At 42.8% G+C, this 19,329-nt stretch overlaps 1 protein-coding gene and 1 non-coding gene across 3 annotated transcripts; both read left to right on the top strand.

Annotated features, from left to right (window-relative positions):
• The first annotated feature begins 5,840 nt into the window (after nt 1-5,840).
• LOC124013999 (phosphate carrier protein, mitochondrial-like) lies at nt 5,841-13,603 on the top strand. Of its 2 annotated transcripts, none has more exons than XM_046328625.1 (8): nt 5,841-5,995; nt 6,399-6,556; nt 8,532-8,662; nt 9,123-9,302; nt 9,562-9,743; nt 10,390-10,562; nt 11,344-11,454; nt 13,153-13,603. In XM_046328625.1, the coding sequence occupies exons 2-8, from the start codon at nt 6,415-6,417 to the stop codon at nt 13,311-13,313; spliced, it is 1,080 nt and encodes a 359-aa protein (XP_046184581.1). In that variant the 5' UTR covers nt 5,841-5,995; nt 6,399-6,414; the 3' UTR covers nt 13,314-13,603. The 2 variants fall into 2 exon arrangements, with proteins under 2 accessions (XP_046184581.1, XP_046184584.1); XM_046328628.1 differs by lacking the exon at nt 8,532-8,662 and adding an exon at nt 7,566-7,690 and having other exon boundaries at nt 5,842-5,995.
• On the top strand, nt 9,992-10,224 carry LOC124014641. The gene has a single exon (XR_006835065.1). It is a non-coding gene; the product is annotated as a small nucleolar RNA SNORA53 (small nucleolar RNA).
• Nucleotides 13,604-19,329: the final 5,726 nt, after the last annotated feature.

Here is a 19,329-nt window from a genome sequence, read left to right on the forward strand (position 1 = left end):
CACAGAATGATTAGTTTCCTTGTTTCTTTTTTAGATAATAATACCAAATTCGGTGTGGGTCAGTCGCTCTGGATAAGAGCGTCTGCTAAATGACTTAAATGTAATGTAATCTCATTTTTGGGACGTCCATGATAACGATGACAAGTTTCAGATTAAGTGAATTGACGGGTTTAAATGGACACATAAAATATGTGATTTGTCAACTGCCACCTTTTTACCAATCCCTTAGCTTTTCTCAAATCATGTACCATGGGCTTAGGTTCCAAATTTGGTGCCATTTGGTCCCATGGTTCATAAGACACACAGGAGCAAGAATATTTTGCATGTTAGCATATCTGCTGGTATAGTGTGGCCATCTTTAAATGCATCAATGTTATTTTCTCAAACTGTTTAGGGACTATTGTGATGAGTCGAAAGACCACATTTGGAGTGAATCTGCCTTTTAGTCCATGAGAAGATTTTGTTTGGTTATTTAAAGTGTCACATAGTCACAGTTAATTATTAGATTCCTTTTTTATAAGATATCAATGCCAAATGTAACATGGTTCATCATGGTAATGTCTTTGACCCTAAAAGGTTTCAGGTTGATAGCTCATTGTGGAGTGGATTTAAATGGACACAAGTCTGATTTCCTGATTTTATCAAGAGCCATCTCTTAACCAGTCTCTTAAGTGGGCCTACATACTGAATTTGGTGTTATTTGGACTGGAATTTGGTGTTATATGGTTCAAAGGTTTTCAAAAAAATCCAAGATGGAGGAAAATATATCCTGATGGACCTTATGGGTCTTTGAGGTAAATTTGTTCAGTATGAAGAAAACACCTACATACAAAGTTTAAAGTATCTAGGTCAAACGGGGCGGCGGATATGAGGGTTTAAGTGAGACTGCTAATTTGAAATTATAATATAAATAAAAACGACTTATTTTAAGATAGGGTTAAAACTCTGGTGGTGCCAGAATAACAACCTATCCCTCAACGTAACCAAGACTAAGGAGATGATTGTGGACTACAGGAAAAGGAGGACCGAGCACGCCCCCATTCTCATCGACGGGGTTGTAGTGGAGCAGGTTGAGAGCTTCAAGTTCCTTGGTGTCCACATCACCAACAAACGAGAATGGTCCAAACACACCAAGACGGTCGTGAAGAGGGCACGACAAAGACAATTCTCCCTCAGGAGACTAAAAGGATTTGGCATGGGTCCTGAGATCCTCAAAAGGTTCTACAGCTGCAACACTGCCTACAGAGTGTAGTGCGTACGGCCCAGTACATCACTGGGGTTAAGCTGCCTGCCATTCAGTACCTCTACAGGAAGGTCTGTAGACCAGGACTTCTACAGGAAGAGGAAGGCCCTAAAAATTGTCAAAGACCCCAGCCACCCCAGTCATAGACTGTTATCTCCACTACCGCATGGCAAGCGGTACCAGAGTGCCAAGTCTAGGACAAAAAGGCTTCTAACCAGTTTTTACCCCCAAGCCATACGACTCCTGAACAGGTAATCAAATGGCTACCTGGACTATTTGCATTGTGTGCCCCCCCAACCCCTCTTTTACGCTCTGTTTATCATATATGCATAGTCACTTTAACCATATCTACATGTACATATGACCTCAATCAGCCTGACTAACCGTTGTCTGTATGTAGCCTCACTTCTTTTATAGCCTTGCTACTGTTTTTATCACTGTCTTTTTACTGTTGCTTTCGTTTATTTACTTACCTATTGTTCACTTAATACCTTTTTTGCAATACTGAGGGGAAAGCCAGACTGAACAGGAGGAATTTTTTTCTGCTTTTGAAGGTGGTGATGGAGTCAGAGTTGTGGGTGGCTTGAGGGAAGAGAGTTCCAGAATTTGGGTGCAGCGGTACTGAATGCCCGGTCCCCCATTATTGTTTTAGGGATGGTGATTAGTCCTGAGTCAGGGGAGCGGAGACAGCGGGAAGGCGTGTGTGTATGGAGGAGGTCGGAGAGGTATGAGGGGCCAGGCTATGTAGGGCCTTGTAGGTGAGGACTAAGATCTTGTAGGTAATGCAGAATTTGACTGGGAGCCAGTGATGCAAAGTGGGGGTAATGTGTTCTGAGGGTCTGGTGTGTGAGAGGACCCTGGCAGCAGAGTTCTGGACGTACTAGAGCCGCAGTAGTCCAGACTAGTGGTCTTCATGGGTCCACCCAAACCTGAAATTCTCACATTTTCCTTGGGTCCAGGTCGGGTCCTGTTTGATTGTCATCAGGTCTGGGGTCTACAGTGCATTTGGAAAGTATTCAGACCCCTTGACTTTTTCCACATTTTGTTACGTTACAGCCTTATTCTAAAATGTATTAAATGAATGTTTCTCCTCATTAATCTACCCCATAATGACAAAGCAAAAACAGAAATACCTTATTTACAAATGTATTCAGACCCTTTAATATGAGACTTAAAATTGAGCTCAGTGGCATCCTGTTTCCATTGATCATCCTTGAGATGTTTCTACAACTTGATTGGAGTCCACCTGTGGTAAATTCAATTTATTGGACATGATTTGGAAAGGCACACACCTGTCTAAATAAGGTCCCACAGTTGACAGTGCATGTCAGAGCAAAAACCAAGCCGTGAGGTTGAAGGAATTGTCCGTAGAGCTCTGAGACAGGATTGTGTCGGGACACAGGTCTGGGGAAGGGTACCAAAACATTTCTACAGCATTGAAGGTTCCCAATAACACAGTGACCTCCGTCATTCTTAAATGGAAGCAGTTTGAAACCACCAAGACACTTCCAAAAGCTGGCCACCCGGCTAAACTGAGCAATCATGGGTGAAGGGCCTTGTTCAGGGAGATGACCAAGAACCCGATGGTCACTCTGACAGAGCTCCAGAGTGGATATTGGAGAACCTTCCAGAAGAACAACCATCTCTGCAGCACTCCTGCAATCTGGCCTTTAGGGTAGAGTGGCCAGACGGATGCCACTCCTCAGTAAAAGGCACCTAATGGACTCTCAGACCATGAGAAACAGTATTCTCTGGTCTGATGAAACCAAGATTGATCTCTTTGGCCTGAATGCCAAGCGTCACGTCTGGAGGAAACGTGGCACCATCCGTAAGGTGAAGCATGGTGGTGGCAGCATCATGCTGTGGGAATGTTTTTCATCGGCGGCAGGGACTGGGAGACTAGTCAGGATGAACGGAGCCAAGTACAGAGAGATCCTTGATGACAACCTGCTCCAGGGCGCTCAGGTCCTCAGACTGGGGCAAAGGTTCCCCTTCCAACAGGACAATGACCCTAAGTACACAGCCGAGACAATGTAAGAGTGGCTTCGGGACAAGTCTCTGAATGTCCTTGAATTGCCCAGCGACAGCCCGGACTTGAACCCGACCGAACATCTCTGGAGAGACTTGAAAATAGCTGTGCAGCGACGCTCTCCATCCAACCTGACAGAGCTTGAGGGGATCTGCAGAGAAGAATGGGAGAATCTCCCCAAATACAGGTGTGCCAAGCTTGTAGCGTCATACCCAAGAAAACTTGAGGCTGTAATCGCTGCCAAAGGTGCTTCAACAAAGTATTGAGTAAATGGACGGAATACTTATGTAAATGTGATATTTCCATTTTTGTTTTTTTACATTTGCATACATTTCTTGACCTGTTTTTGCTTTGTCATTATGGGGTATTGTGTTTAGATTGATTAGGGGGGGAAACTATTTGATCCATTTTAGAATAAGGCTATAACGTTTTTTTGTGTTTAAAGTCAAAGGGTCTGAAAACTTTCTGAATACACTGTATGTCACCACAGCTCTGCATAGGCTGTAAGATATGTATTTTACACCAATAAGATTAATTTATTTATAAAGGTCTGTTTGTCGTCGGGTCCATTCGGGTTCGGTTTGATTTTTCTCGGGTCCGTTCAAGGTCCGGGTCCCCCTTTAAAAAAATGATCAGGCCCATTTGGGTCCAACATTTTGGACACAAGAAGACCTCTAGTCAAGACATGATGTAACAAGTGCTGGTGGAAGAAGGCAGATTTGGTGATGTATTTTATGTGGGGCTCAAAGGAGAGATTGGGACCCAAGTTTCTAACTGCAGATGGAAGAGCCGTCGATGGACATTATGAGGTCTCCTACTTTCTTGAGGAGAGCTTTGGGAGCCACCAGAATTATCTGTTTTATTACTGTTGAGTTTGAGTAGATTGGATATCATCCAGTTCTCATATCTGTGATATTTGATCAGAGACTGGGAGAGAGATGAAAGGTGGGTTTGGTGTGGATGTAAATCTGTGGGTTATCCGCATAGCAGTGGATGTTGAGACCATAGCGGCGGATGATCTGGCTCAGGGGAAACATGTAGATAATAAAAGTCAGAGGTTCGAGGACGGAGCCCTGAGGCACTACTTGGACCAGCCTTTCCAAAACAGCTACAGTATTTTTCTTACAGCAGTACCTTCTAGTTGCAGAGGGGGAGCTGAGCCTGCCTTTACAAAAAAAGATTGACGTTTTGAAACTGTAGTAAAAGTGCAGAAACTGCAGTCGACTGGTATTTTGGATGGAGTAATTGCAAAATAACTGCAGTTACACTGCAAAATTACTGCGGTAAAAAACACTGTTCTTTTGGATGCAGTTTTTGCAGCATATTGCAGTTATAATGCACTCTAACTGTAGTTATACTTCAGTGTACTGCAGTTATACTGCACTCTGACAGCAGTCTTTTTTTTAAGGGTGTCAATGAAAAAATACAGGCTCCACTGAATACCCTCTACTTAGCCCAGAGTAGAAATCAGGAGTAGTTTCACCTATTGCATTCATAATATATGCCATTTAGCAGACGCTTTTATCCAAAGCGACTTACAGTCATGTGTGCATACATTCTTCGTATAGGTGGTCCCGGGGATCGAACCCACTACCCTGGCGTTACAAGTGCCATGCTCTACCAACTATAGGACCACTATAGGACCACAGAAGGACCACTATAGGACCCTGATGCTAATTTTAACTACATTTACATTTACATTTAAGTCATTTAGCAGACGCTCTTATCCAGAGCGACTTACAACACACAGTCAGCCAGAAGCAGGATTGAGTTGACTGACCATTGTCAAAGGATTGTTAAATATAGATTGTAGTAGAGGCATGAAGGCATTTTCTGTGGTTTCTGCTCCCTGATTTGATATTTATTAAACTGGTCCAATCATTCAGAGGTCCACTTGATAAGAGCTTCACATGCTACTCGGGAACTAGGACATTCTGACATTTCTGACTTAACTGGTTAAACATGGCATGTGTATAACTACAACCATAGCGAGTTGGAAATTTCAGAGTTTCCTAGTTCTGACTAGCATGTAAATGCCGCAAAAGTCAAGACTGCCCTGACACTGATGACCTGCAGGGATGAAGCCTGCCCTGCACTACAGGCCTAGATTAATACAATGGACAAGAATAGACTGCCAAGGCATCGTAATCTACTTACTCAGACCTCTCTCTTTCTCTCTGTATCGCTCTCTCTCTCTCTCTCTGTATCGCTCTCTCTCTCTGCTCCCTCTCAAATCAATTCAAAGGACTTTATTGGCCTGGGAAACATATGTTTACATCACCTCACTCCCTTTCTTTACCTGGCACACACAGCACTCCATCATTTACCAACTAAATTGGCAGGAATACAAATGTAAAATCCAGCTAAAATAATTTTAACCGTTTCTGAACACAAGAAAGCAACAAGCACAGCAAATGTGTTTAGTCTTCCATGTGGTTGGTGGCACTGCCACTTCTAAAACTCAATTTAAAGAGAATTCTAGCATTGTATTTCTATGATAGCACTGAAGGCCTAGGAAAGTCCTATTTCGTGATTGGACTCCGCATTTTGATTGATCGAACTGTCATTGCGTATATCGTCCCTGATAGGACGAGATGCAGAAGGACTATCCCACTTATTCCCGTGACGTCAGGGAAGGACAAAATGATTTATCGCGAGGTCGTTCGGCCCCTGTGACCGCCGGTTGAAGTAGAGTGGAGGCTCCATTTTAAGACGCGGAAAGAGTGAGTGCAGTACTACGAAATATCTAACATAACCGATTTCACAATGTTAGAGTAGAATGGATTCTGAAGGCTTGTCTTTACTGTAATGCGTTGTTTAGGACGTTTAGAATGTTTTATGTTGCTAGCTTGTCTTGCGCAATCGTTCCACCTTGGGAAAGCTAGCTAATCAGCTAGTAGTGAGCAAGCTAACGTACTTCAGCTAACTGTAGGAATAGCTAGCTCACACCAACAATAACATGATCTAATACTGTTTGCCTTTTCATTCAATGTTGTCTGGATGTCAAATTATAACTACACCCCTTCCTAGGCTGTTGTCAGTGTAAGCAGAGTTGTTTTACTGTTGGCCGTGTTTCTATAACAAGGTAGTGATCTAGCCTGCTAACATTCGCTTTTTTTTCTACAGACCGGTTTTGGACACCATGTATCCGAACACACTAACGCAGTTGTCCCGGGCTAATCCCTTCAACGCCCCGCTATTCTCCCTCCAGGAAATCGAGGAGCCCAAACAGAGCCTCCCTGCAAATGGACAGAGCCGCAACCTCGCTGCCGCAGCAATCGCTGGTAAAACCAAGGTTCTGCATGCTAACAAGTAACGTTACGGTTAGCAAGTAACGTTAGCTAGCGAGCAATTACGCAGTCAACGGAATCAATGATGAGACGAGATACCGATTTTATTCAACATGTGTCTTTTAATATATACGACTTGTGTGCTCGTCAAACGTTAACAGCTATTTAGCCACTGTTATTCAATGTGTAATGTCAAAGACAGGCCTTGTCTATGGAGGACACGGAAGGGCAGATGTAAACTTTGAAATATGCCGCAGGTATTTGAACTGAATTCATGATCCCCCCCCAAATCGCTGTTCAAAACTAAGGTGAGAGGCCACTGTCTCAAACGTGCAAAGTAGAAGTTAGGCCAATGTCTGTATTGCTTTCTAGCACACCAACCAGCTAATGATGTGCGTCTGACCCCTAAACGGGGGCATTGGTTCTCAATTCGTTTTGTCAAGTTGTCAAGATTTAGGATCACTTGAAATGCTATCCTTTTTGTAACGTAAAGTATGGCCTTCAACAACCCCTGTTATATTCTGACCATTGCAATATTATTGCTGTTCATTGTTGCCTTTAAATTTTCAATAGAATGTTTTTGTTTTTACCGCTTAGAGCCTGCCAAGTTCTAAAGGTGAAATTAGCTATTATTGAACCACCATATTTTGGTCAGGCTTTTGGTTAGTTTTAGAGCTTGCTGACCAGTGTCCTTTATTATAGCCTAAATACTGTGTGCTGGTTGGTTGATTAGTTATATAGCTAGTCTGCTCTGCTGTTACAGCGTCTGTTGCACAAGTCTTCCCTCAAAGGGAGTAAATGTTCTATGTGTGCATGGCTCTTTGCACCTGTGATATAGGCCTATGCAGACTACATAGGACAGGACACACACAATTAAGTTCCACTTGAATTTGACCTTTAGACTAGTGAAGATGCAGTTTGCTGTTACTTACTACCACTTTTCTAATGAACAACATCAACACTAAGTCCCCACTTTGAAAGTATTGCCTGACTTTTTCTTCAGAGGGAGACAGCTGTGAGTTCGGCTCACGGAAGTATTTACTCCTCTGTGGGTTTGGTGGCATCATCAGCTGTGGCACCACACACGCAGCCCTAGTGCCCCTCGATCTGGTCAAATGCAGAATGCAGGTCTGTCTATCCCTGTGGCCTGGAGCCACTTAAAACCCAACACGCTGTGTTTTTGTTGTCTGAAATGCAATTTGCATGGGAGAATGGATGTATCAAGCAGCCCGGTTTTGTGCAGTCGTGGTGGAATCTTTGTCATTGTTGTTCCTCACGTTTTTATCCTACTTGATCACCTGCTTTTTGTTTTCGAATAACCTGCATCGCATGGTAAGTGTGTGATTCATAATCACCAGTGTTATTGTTTAATGAACCTCACTGCCTGCTTACATTCCCCTTCCCAATCCAAAGCTAAAGGACTTGTAGGTCACTGAGGTCAGGAGTGACGATGGGAAAATTTGTTCACGATGTTCACCCTGCTGTTTATAACATGATCAAAGTGCAGCTATGCATTGCTAGAATGTGGCCTATAGCTTTATAAGTAGGTTCAAAGGACCAAGTAATTTACACCTCAATGGAATTATTCCCAGCTTTAAATTGACTAAAGTACAAAATATTTATATATTTATGTAAGCTATATGTATCATTTTAACTAACTATGCAGCTGATGCTTCAACACTCTATTTTTATTTTTTAGTAAACGTTCAAATTCAGGACGTACACTGTAAACTGATTAAAATTTTAAAAATGTTATCATAGACAAGTATTGAGATAAATTGGAATGTCAGTTTACTTCCTGAATTTAAAAGGAATTGACCTAAATCCTGATTCACACGTGTTTGAAATTTGATCTGGCTCATTCCCTGGTGTGTTCTAATGTAATGGTGGCATGTTTGTTGGTGATTATTGTCCTGTGTTGCATGTGTCGTGATTGCGTGTTGGGCACGTATTGTGTTTTTTGCTGCAGACTCTGCAGATGTGAGCTGTGAGTTTGGCTCAACAAAATACTATGCCCTGTGTGGGTTTGGGGGTATCCTGAGCTGCGGCCTCACACACACAGCTGTTGTACCCCTCGACCTTGTCAAGTGCCGCATCCAGGTTTGTGGTACCCCCTGTAGCTGTCTGCTGTGTGAAGGCCTCCATAGCTCCTGTAAGGAAAGGTGCCCAATCCCAAATCTACCCCTAAGACTTTAGTTTCAACTTTATTGTCCCAGAGGGATTGTTCAACAATTGTGGCCTTAAAATTCATCTGGACTTTGCAGTCCCAATGTACCCTTAATTTCTATGCACTTGAAAAAAATGTGTGGAAAACTTGATTTGGGATTGGGCGGAAGATTTCTGTAGATTAGCAGACATCAGATAAATCACTAGCTATAAGTAGTAATGTTCATCTGGATAAACCCCTAGTTCACAACATGAAACCTAGCGAGTATTTTTTTAAAAATTTACATGGCCCAGAAACCTTAGATACTGGTACAATTACCTAGATTTCAGCTCATAGGGCTCTAGTCCCATTGTTCCTTTGACTCTCTGCTAAGCAATTTTTTTTCTTCCTTAGGTGGACCCTGACAAGTACAAGAGCATTGGCAAAGGCTTCTCCCTCACATTGAAGGAGGATGGAGCCCGAGGCCTGGCAAAGGGCTGGGCCCCTACCTTCATCGGCTACTCCATGCAGGGTCTCTGCAAGTTTGGCTTCTATGAGATGTTCAAGATCTTCTACAGTGACATGCTTGGAGAGGTCAGTCAGGGGTAGGAACCAATGTGGGGAGAAACCAACACTGTTGGATTCCATTGTTTACAGTATTTTAAAGGAACAGGTCACCCACCAAAAATAATTAATTGCATGCTAATTACAAGACACTTTTATGCAACAACAGTACAGTGAGCACTTACATTTTTAGTATTTATATGTAATCCCTGTGGGACTTTTAAACATGGCATTGGTTTTGCTAGCCCACACAGGTCCACAACTGCCTTCGCCCCCTCTCATCTAACAGGAGAACACCTACCTGTGGAGGACATCCCTGTACCTGGCTGCGTCTGCCAGTGCAGAGTTCTTTGCTGACATTGCCCTGGCCCCCATGGAGGCTTGCAAAGTGCGTATCCAGACCTGCCCTGGCTACGCCAACAACCTCAGACAGTGTGCTCCCAAGATGTTTGCAGAGGAGGGAGTATGGGCGTGAGTATATATTGTGTTTGTGATGTTAATTAGGTTTTTGTATTTGTTTTGGAGGCTGTGTAACCTGTAAAGGTTTTCCATCCTTCCCAGGGACAGCTATGAGGTGTATGCTTTTGTTCCTGCACTAGGTGAACAAACATGCTTCAACTTGTGGCCTTTATTAGATTGTGTGTTTCATGGCTGGTATGGAATATAAACCTGCAAAAGTAATTATTGCTCTCAATAGCTGATTTGAGAGGTTACCACCAAACACGCTCCTTAGATCCACCTCTGGGGGGCACTCCTGTGCTGATGCTGTTGTCTGAGTGCTGCAGCTCCAGCCTGGAGGCCCTCAGCAGCTTTTTGGCTGTACAGTTGGAGGTGCTTGAGTCATTGGCGTGTGAGAGCAGTCTACCTGCCTCCCAGCACCCCTGCTGCACTGGCAACCCTCAGTTCCACTGACGGGACCCTACCAGTGGAGCTATGCTGGGGGATGGACAATAGGCCCTAATGGTATTTTCCAGGTTTGCGCCTTGATAGTCTAACGTAGTTTGTTCTCATCTCCTTTTACACTATTGTGTGGGGAAAATTGACTGTTGAAAGTCGGTGCCTTGTTAGTGACCACCATATTGACGAGAACTCTGATCTGTATGTACGGAACTCTCAGGTTCTACAAGGGTGTGGTTCCCCTGTGGATGAGGCAAATCCCCTACACCATGATGAAGTTTGCCTGCTTTGAGAGGACCGTGGAGCTGCTCTACAAACACGTGGTGCCCAAACCACGTGCTGACTGCACCAAGTCCGAACAGCTGATCGTCACCTTCACTGCCGGCTACATCGGTGAGTAGTAGTACCACAGGAAATAGGATGAAGGTGGGTCTAGGAGCTCACCTTGAGTCATGTTTGTGTTGTCCTCGTAATAACTAAGGTACATTAACGTCTTGCTATGGTGTGCACTAATGTAGTTTAAAAAAGAAGAAATATAAATAAAAGTTAACAAATACTTAGAGCAGCAGTAAAATAACAATGTCCCCACACTTTGACTCTACCGGTACCCCCTGTATATAGCCTTGCTATTGTTATTTTACTGCTGCTCTTTAAGTATTTGTTACTTTTTATTTATTTTAACTACATTGTTGGTTAGGGTTTGTAGGTAAGCATTTCACTAAGGTCAACACCAGTTTTATTCGTCGCACGTGACAAATACAATTTGGTTAGGATTTGGAAAAGAGTAATATGATCCTAGATCTGTGACCAATGGCAACTACTTACCCAGAGAGACCTGGGTCACATTTACATTTAAGTCATTTAGCAGACGCTCTTATCCAGAGTGACTTACAAATTGGTGCATTCACCTTATGACATCCAGTGGGACAGTCAGTTAACAATAGTGCATCTAAAACTTAGGGTCGTATTCATTAGTGCACACCATAGCAAAATGTTGTGCAGCGGAAAATGAAAACAAGTGTTACTTATTGGACATGTACATGTAGTTGTCCCTCCCTGTTTCAATCAGTTTTCTTCCATTTGGTGACGGACAAAGACGACCCTGGCTTCTGTTTGATGGTATATAGTGGTCCTATATAGCAGTGTGTGCTGATGATTTGTCTGTCCCCTGCAGCTGGTGTGTTCTGTGCCATCGTGTCCCACCCAGCGGACTCAGTGGTGTCTGTACTGAACAAGGAGAGTGGCAGCACCGCCGCCCAAGTGCTCAAGAAGCTGGGACCTAAAGGTGAGTGGACAACCGTAGGGCTTGTCTCATTTAGGAAATACATCCTTCCTCAAAGTTGTCACCGATGTGATTTGGTACCTCGGGGTACTTTATCCAATCAAACCCTCTCAGGTTACTGGGTGAGAATAGTTGGGGTCTAAATAAATATTTAATGGTCCAATTCTAACAACACGCTCCTTAGATCCATATCTGGAGGGTGCTCCTGTGTGCTGGTGCTGTTCAAATCAAATGTATTTATATAGCCCTTCGTACATCAGCTGTTATCTGAAAGTGGTGTACAGAAACCCAGCCCAAAACTCCAAACGGCAAGCAATGCAGGTGTTGAAGCACGTTGGCTAGGAAAAACTCCCTAGAAAGGCCAAAACCTAGGAAGAATCCTAGCGGAACCAGGCTATGAGGGGTGGCCAGTCCTCTTCTGGCTGTGCCGGGTGGAGATTATAACAGAACATGGCCAAGATGTTCAAATGTTCATAAATGACCAGCATGGTCAAATAATAGGTCTGGGACAGGTAGCACGTCCGGTGAACAGGTCAGGATTCCATAGCCGCAGGCAGAACGGTTGAAACTGGAGCAGCAACACGGCCAGGTGGACTGGGGACAGCAAGGAGTCATCATGCCAGGTAGTCCTGAGGCATGGTCCTAGGGCTCAGGTCCTCCGAGAGAAAGAAATAGAGAATTAGAGAAAGCATACTTAGTCACACAGGACACCGGCTAAGGCAGGAGAAGTACTCCAGATATAAACTACTGCAGCATAAATACTGGAGGCTTGAGACAGGAGGTGTCAGACACTGTGGCCCCATCCGATGATACCCCCGGGTAGGGCCAAACAGGAAGGATATAACCCCACCCACTTTGCCAAAGCACAGCCCCCACACCACTAGAGGGTTATCTTCAACCACCAACTTACCGAGTATAGCCCACAAAGATCTCCGCCACGGCACAACCCAAGGGGGGGGGGCGCCAACCCAGACAGGAAGATCACATCAGTGACTCAACCCACTCAAGTGACGCACCCCTCCTAGAGACGGCATGAAAGAGCACCAGTAAGCCAGTGACTCAGCCCCTGTAATAGGGTTAGAGACGGAGAATCCCAGTGGAAAGAGGGGAACCGTAAAAAGGCAGAAGGCAAGGGTGGTTCGTTGCTCCAGAGCCTTTCCGTTCACCTTCATACTCTATAGGAGTAAACCCTGCCTCCAGCTGTTTGCTTAGAAATTCTAGGGACGATTAGGAGGCCTGCGTCTTGTGACCGTAGCGTACTCGTAGGTATGTACGGCAGGACTAAATCAGAGAGATGGGTAGGAGCAAGCCCATGTAATGATTTGTAGGTTCGCAGTAAAACCTTAACCAGCCCTTGACTTGGCAGGAAGCTGTGGTCTCGAGTGTTGCAGCTCCAGCCTGGAGGCCCTCAGCAGCTTTCTGGCTGTACAATTGGAGGTGCTTGAGTCATTGGTGTGTGAGAGCAGTCTACCTGTCCCCCAGCCAGGCTGGGGGTGGCTAACACTTGTTTTAGTCCCTTTGGATAGAGTCCTGTAACATTCCATGTACAGTCCTTGTACTGAATATGGCCTTTTAAAATCTTGCATGTATGACTGCCTAACATTGAGTGTTTGTCCCACTCAAAGAAACTAAAAAGCAGATGAAATGTATTTATACACTTCTAACAAACACCTCCCTCCTTCCATTCTCTCCCCCTTTAAGGTGTTTGGAAGGGCCTGGTTGCCCGTATCATCATGATCGGTACTCTGACCGCTCTGCAGTGGTTCATCTACGACTCCGTGAAGGTCTACTTCCGCCTACCCCGTCCCCCTCCCCCCGAGATGCCAGAGTCCCTCAAGAAGAAGCTGGGGCTGACTGAGTAAAAAAAAACATCTCCAGGACCCCCTCTCGACTCACCTCATCCCCCTGGCTGCAGCACACAGCTCTGTTTTCTATATTTATGTTCCTAAAGCAGCTCCTCTTCTCCAGGGCTGTTCCTCCCATGTATATTTAAGAGAAAGAGAGACCGGAAGGGAAGGATCCGTGTTTGTCCCCCCTCTGCACTGAGGTACAGGAGAATATACGTACTGTAGAAACATGGTCTGGTTTTATCGAATCATGTCATTAGTAATGTGGAAATGATATAAAAATTAAAATGTTTCCCTCAAACATGTCCAGTTTTAATTTCTTGAAGTTTTCCACTGAAAATTATTTTGGTATTTGGTTTAAGTGGTATATTGGTATGCTATACATTTTAAGCTGCCTCCCTTCCAGCATTGGGGATCACCCTGTCAATTTCTATGGTCACAAGCACTGTTCGTGACACTGTACACGCCACTCTTGTTGCTCGTGATAATTTTGCTGGTTTAAAGCTTCCTTAAATTCTACACATTTTGTCATAGGGTGTAAAGATAATGTTGCAGTTTTAAATAATTTTCATGTAATTATATACATTTCCATGTCCATGTGATTTGAGTAACTAAAAAAATGACAACTATCTATGGGCAAAAACAAACAGCTGACATGGTCTAGTTGATCTGGACATTTCTGACAAGTTATAAATAGCTTTCTGAGGTATGCAATGAATAACACTTACAAGAGGAAATGATTCCTTCACTAACCAATGGAGAAATTGCACCTTGTGCATTCCTGTACAACTTTCAGGAGTTCCTTTCAAAAAATATATTATAAAAAATGTAACCTTTTAAATCTCTTTAGGACAAGGGGACTTATCAGTATATTTACCCCCAAAAATGAGATGCTGATGTGGCTATCATAAAGTACTACAAATGCCATGATCTGGACAAAACTGCAGAATCAAGGAAAAGTTAAGTATCTCTGGATGTGCTATGTTAGCTAGGTGTAGACATTGTCTACATTTTTTAAAATGAACAATACTGAGTACTGTCTTGTGAAAGTTATAAATTGACAACTGTTGGCACAGGTGTCATCTAGAGATTATTTGCAGGAATTTGTAGTCTTGCATGATGTCTACTTTGATGCTGATTAGGATTTTGGGATCAGAGTAAAGAAAGCTGAACAGATTGCTAAAAGTCACATTGTCCAGGAGAGATTTACATGGTTATGAAAACATCACTCCAGGGTAAACCGACGTGAAACACAGCCCTTATTCTGAGTGTTTCTAAAATTCCCTTTGGGGAAAAATGATTGGTGGAAAAACAATTGGAACAATTTCCCTGTTTTACTGGTGGATATGACACCCTCTGTGGAGCTCTATACCCATAGAAATAGAAACGGTTGCAGGATTTGTTTCTGTTCTCTTAAACACTAGAGGGGGCTATATACTATGTACAGCCTGTGTCAGAACAGATGACCTGAATATTGATTGCATTTGTATTACTTTGTAATATACAAAAAAATGTCTTCAGTGATGGTGATATCTGATGACTGTCCCTGGATAGAGGATGACCCCATTTATTAAAAATGCATCCAGTCAGAACATGAAATTTGCCTGCGTCATTCTGCTTTGTGAAATGGAAGCGTGAGCATTGATAGTATGTGATGTGGATGCAGGGCTAGGAGGCGAGCACAACTACCCGAGGCTCGCGGGTATCTAATGGACTAGTGTATCAAGCATGCGTCACATCAACAGCCTCCCAATGTTAATCGGACCGCATTGTGTTCAGTAACCATGTCATTATAATCCATTTGGCTGCTTTTAATAATGGGTTTTTCACATTTCCGTTCCCTGAAAGCGGAAGACAGAATGGAAGCGATGTTTCCAGGAAATGAGATGTGTTCGTGAAAACTGGAGCTCGGGTCTGCGGAATGTTAAGGTTGAGGGGGGTCATGGGAAATGGATTCCCATTTCTTTGTGACCCCTTAGTGACCATTGAGTGCTTTCAAATAGTAATGACTCAGACGTATCCTGCTGCTACTGCTGTTAGAAAAAAACGTGATTATTTTAAAAGGGGGGGGGGATGTTGGTGAGCATGGAATATATTCCCAAAATGTGTAAGATTCTGAAATTGCTCTACAGATGTTGATATCATGGTATGATTAATTCAGTCAGTAATTTAGTCATTTCTTAACTATTACTTGTGGTGTTATGTAGCCTAATGTGTCATATGTATACACTTTTCCTGTCATTACATTGTAATGTACTTCCCAGGTCTAGCTACCACCTCAAGCAAGTTAACATTCCAGAGATGCTCAGTACCGCTATAGATAACTATCATTTTAATTGTATTCGTAATATGTACCGGATACACAATAAAAAATAAAATATAAGAATAAGAACAAAGTAATGGCTCAGTAAAATAGAATAAACATATTTCCTCAAGTTAACATCGTCCTGGGGTGTGAACTCTAAAAGGATAGCTGCTGAGGGGACAAGCTCGGTTTGCTATTTTTACCCTGGTCCCTAATATATCTATGTGGACTACTGAGGTGACGACAGCTGCAGCCCATCAGTGGCAGTTCTCCCAATCCCCAGAGAGACAGGCCTGCCAATGTTTTCCCACTTCTATCTTCAATGTTATTTTAGTATTACAACTGAAGACCCAATGTGGAACTGAAGACTACTATGGTTGAGAGAAGTCCTGAAAAGCTTCAATGGAAACACAAGATATTGGAAATAGTCTGAAATAGTCTGAACCTGCCCTGGTGATATTGGAACTATTTTATATCAGGCACTTACTGCAGTCTCTTCATTATTTGATTGCACCACAGTGGATTGCACCCACATCAAAGGAAACCGTTAATATGAATATCCTTCCTCCTCTGTGTGTGTGCATGTGTGAATGTTTGTGCTGTCATGCAGAAGTGTGTGTGTCCACTCCATTGTGTCTCTGCCCTTGTGCTGGTCTTGGAGAGGTCACTCTGAAACAGTAGCCAGTGTTCCTGTGTCACGAGCTGGGCCGAGTTAGGGGCTGGGCTGCGCCTGAGTCTTGTGTATCCGAAATGGTACCCCTATAACTTATGTAGTGAACAACCTCCGGCCAACCTCATGGGCCTCTGTCATGTGTAGTATAAAGCAGTAGCTAACTTACTATGTGGGGAACGTGAGGTAAAACTCATGCATCATGTGACTAGTGTTTCTCATTGATCATGGCACTTGATGATATAGTTGTGTGAAACACATTCAGGGATTGTGGCCAAGATAGAGGTAAATTATCTAATGTGTGAATGCAAAATAATTGTGCTTCATTACATTGAGAACATCTATATTTACTATACACAGTCAGACTAAAGGAAATCTAATCTGGTTACGGTGCCCATCTATTGTGTTTTGAAGGTTAAGTTTTGACTCCTGTGTCCTTTAATAGAAGGAACAATGGCTATCATTGGGCAGATTGGATTATACTGATCCCTGGGGAACCAGTCTATCTATGGCTGTTATGTGAACAGGCAAAAGCGGTGAAGGAGGAGCGCCCTTCTCAAATCTAACAGAAATCTGAGCTGCTCGGTCATGTTGTCAACAACGCAGCATGGTGCATCGTCCAGAAACATTCATCTATTTTCTGTCAAATATGTTTGACTTTTCAAACTAGTTTTCATTGGGAAGGCAGATAAAGCATTTTTAACATACAGAGGTTGGCCTTTTCTGTCATATTACCCGCTCCCATCAAATTCATGACACATATTTTAGGGGATCAATTGAAATAGAATCTCAAGTGCTTCACATTACTAAAAGCTTTGCTACAGCTCATGACCTTGTTAATGGTTGGACTGGACTGTGTGTCATTGTGTCCTGTAGTCACATGTACCCACCGTGTGTGTGATGATAAGGACATCTGACAGAGAGAGAGGGAGTGCGAGAGAGGGGGTGGGAGAGAGGAAGACGTAAAGATAGAGACAAGGGAGGTGGGAGGGGGACAAAAAAGACAGAGAGAGGGGAATAGAGGGAGGGAGAGAGCTTGCTGCACCACAGTAAACGCCCCCTGCTTGCATATTCACCAAACAATGCCCTTACTGCAGCTGACTGGATGTCCTTATCAGGATCAGTGTCCTCTCACCTCATTGGCTGAGAATATAGGAGTGACTTAAACCCCATTGGGTGCCGAGGCTTCATGTATGAGATTCATAGGATTGCAGCAACATCAGGAGAGGAGGGAGGGAGAATAGCCATCTAATACAGTATGTGATACATGAGTTTACCCCTCTGTTAAATTAATTTAATGGAGGACAGTGGAATAGATATAGCAGAGTGGAATGGAACACAGTGAAATGGAACACCAAAACCTTAGGCTAGTACAGTGGAAATGTAGTAGTTTTACCATAGGTCTATGTTAACCTCTACGGGACCGGTGCCCCCCCCCCCCCCCCGAGACGGTTGTGCTAACGTACGGTTGTGCTAACGTGCTAATGTTGTAAGTAACAAGAAAATTTCCCAGGACATAGACGTCTTATATCGGCAGAAAGTATAAATTCTTGTTAATCTAACTGCACTGTCCAATTTACAGTAGCTATTACAGTGAAAAAAAATACCATGTTATTGTTTGAGAAGACTGCACAACAACAACAACTTTTATCACGGCAACTGGTTTGATACATCCACCTCTGGAGGTAAATAATGTACTTACATTCAGTAATCTTGCTCTGATTTGTCATCCTGAGGGTCCCAGATATAAAATATAGCATAGTTTTGTTTCATAAAATCCATTTTTATATTCAAATGTAGGAACTGGGTTCTACAGTTTGAACCCCTGCTGTGTCTGCCCCCTCTAGATGTGTGAAGGTTAGTGTCTATCCTGTAGGGAAGCTAATTATCCATAATTTATGACATTCCTGGGAGTGTGTAAACTACATTTTTTTTATTACCATATCGTTTTTGTATGTTCTTTATAGTTATGTACTTGAAAATATATGAACTGATCAATTCGGCACATTTGGGCAGACTTGATACAACATTTTGAACAGTAATGCAATGGTTCATTGGATCAGTCAAACTTTTTACATACACTGCTACCATCTAGTGGCCAAAATCTAAATTGCACCTATACTCCTAAGTGATATAATGGCCTTTCTCTTGCATTTCAAAGATGATGGAAGAAAGAAAAAATAGAAAACGTTATGTTTTTTTTTCTTTGTATTATCTTTTCCCAGTTCTAATGTGTTATATTATCCTACATTCATTTCACATTTCCACAAACTTCAAAGTATTTCCTTGCTAAAGGTCCTGAGCTACAGGCAGTTAGATTTGGGTATGTCATTTTAGGCAAAATTTGAAAAAAGGGTCCGATCCTTAAACGTCATCATAAAAATGCACAACATGATTTAAATAAATGTTTTCCTCCACCTACATAATCCCTCCAAAAACTGGGAACACTAAAACATGACAAAGGGGAGGACAAACAATGTGAGCACTGAGCCAAAGTAAACATCCTAGCGGCAGGGCGTTGTCTGTACAGGAGACAGGCAGTGTCTATCGTCTGTCCACTGTCTGGTTTTATTGACATCATCAACCCTCTCTCTCCAGTTGACCGAGTGACTATTGGACCTGTTGCAGTAGTTACAATAAGAGACCTTTAGACCCTTGCAATATTATATCATCGTACTATACCCTTTACACATCACACTGCGAGGGAATGACAAAGGTTGACTGTATGTTACTGTAAAAAAAAGTGTGTAACCTGGCTGCCTTAACATTTTTAAGTACAATTTAGATTTCGTGTTGAGTTAACCCAATCTAAAGTTACTTCAACCTAGTTAAGTAAGTGGAACTGACAAGTTGGATTTAATAACTTGTTGAGTGAACTTGATACTTTTAGTCAAATCAATGTGCTTCAACTGATGTTTTTAGTTGTCTAACAAAGCTATTCAAGTTGTTTTGACAAATTACCCAGTGAGAAGACAAGTATTTGATAGTCAGAAAAACATAACTTTTAGTTGTTTTAACTTACTAATGTTTTCCTTCAACTGTCAAGTTGTGTCAAC

This window comes from Oncorhynchus gorbuscha, linkage group LG25, assembly GCF_021184085.1.
Source record: "Oncorhynchus gorbuscha isolate QuinsamMale2020 ecotype Even-year linkage group LG25, OgorEven_v1.0, whole genome shotgun sequence".
Classification (NCBI taxonomy): domain Eukaryota; kingdom Metazoa; phylum Chordata; class Actinopteri; order Salmoniformes; family Salmonidae; genus Oncorhynchus; species Oncorhynchus gorbuscha.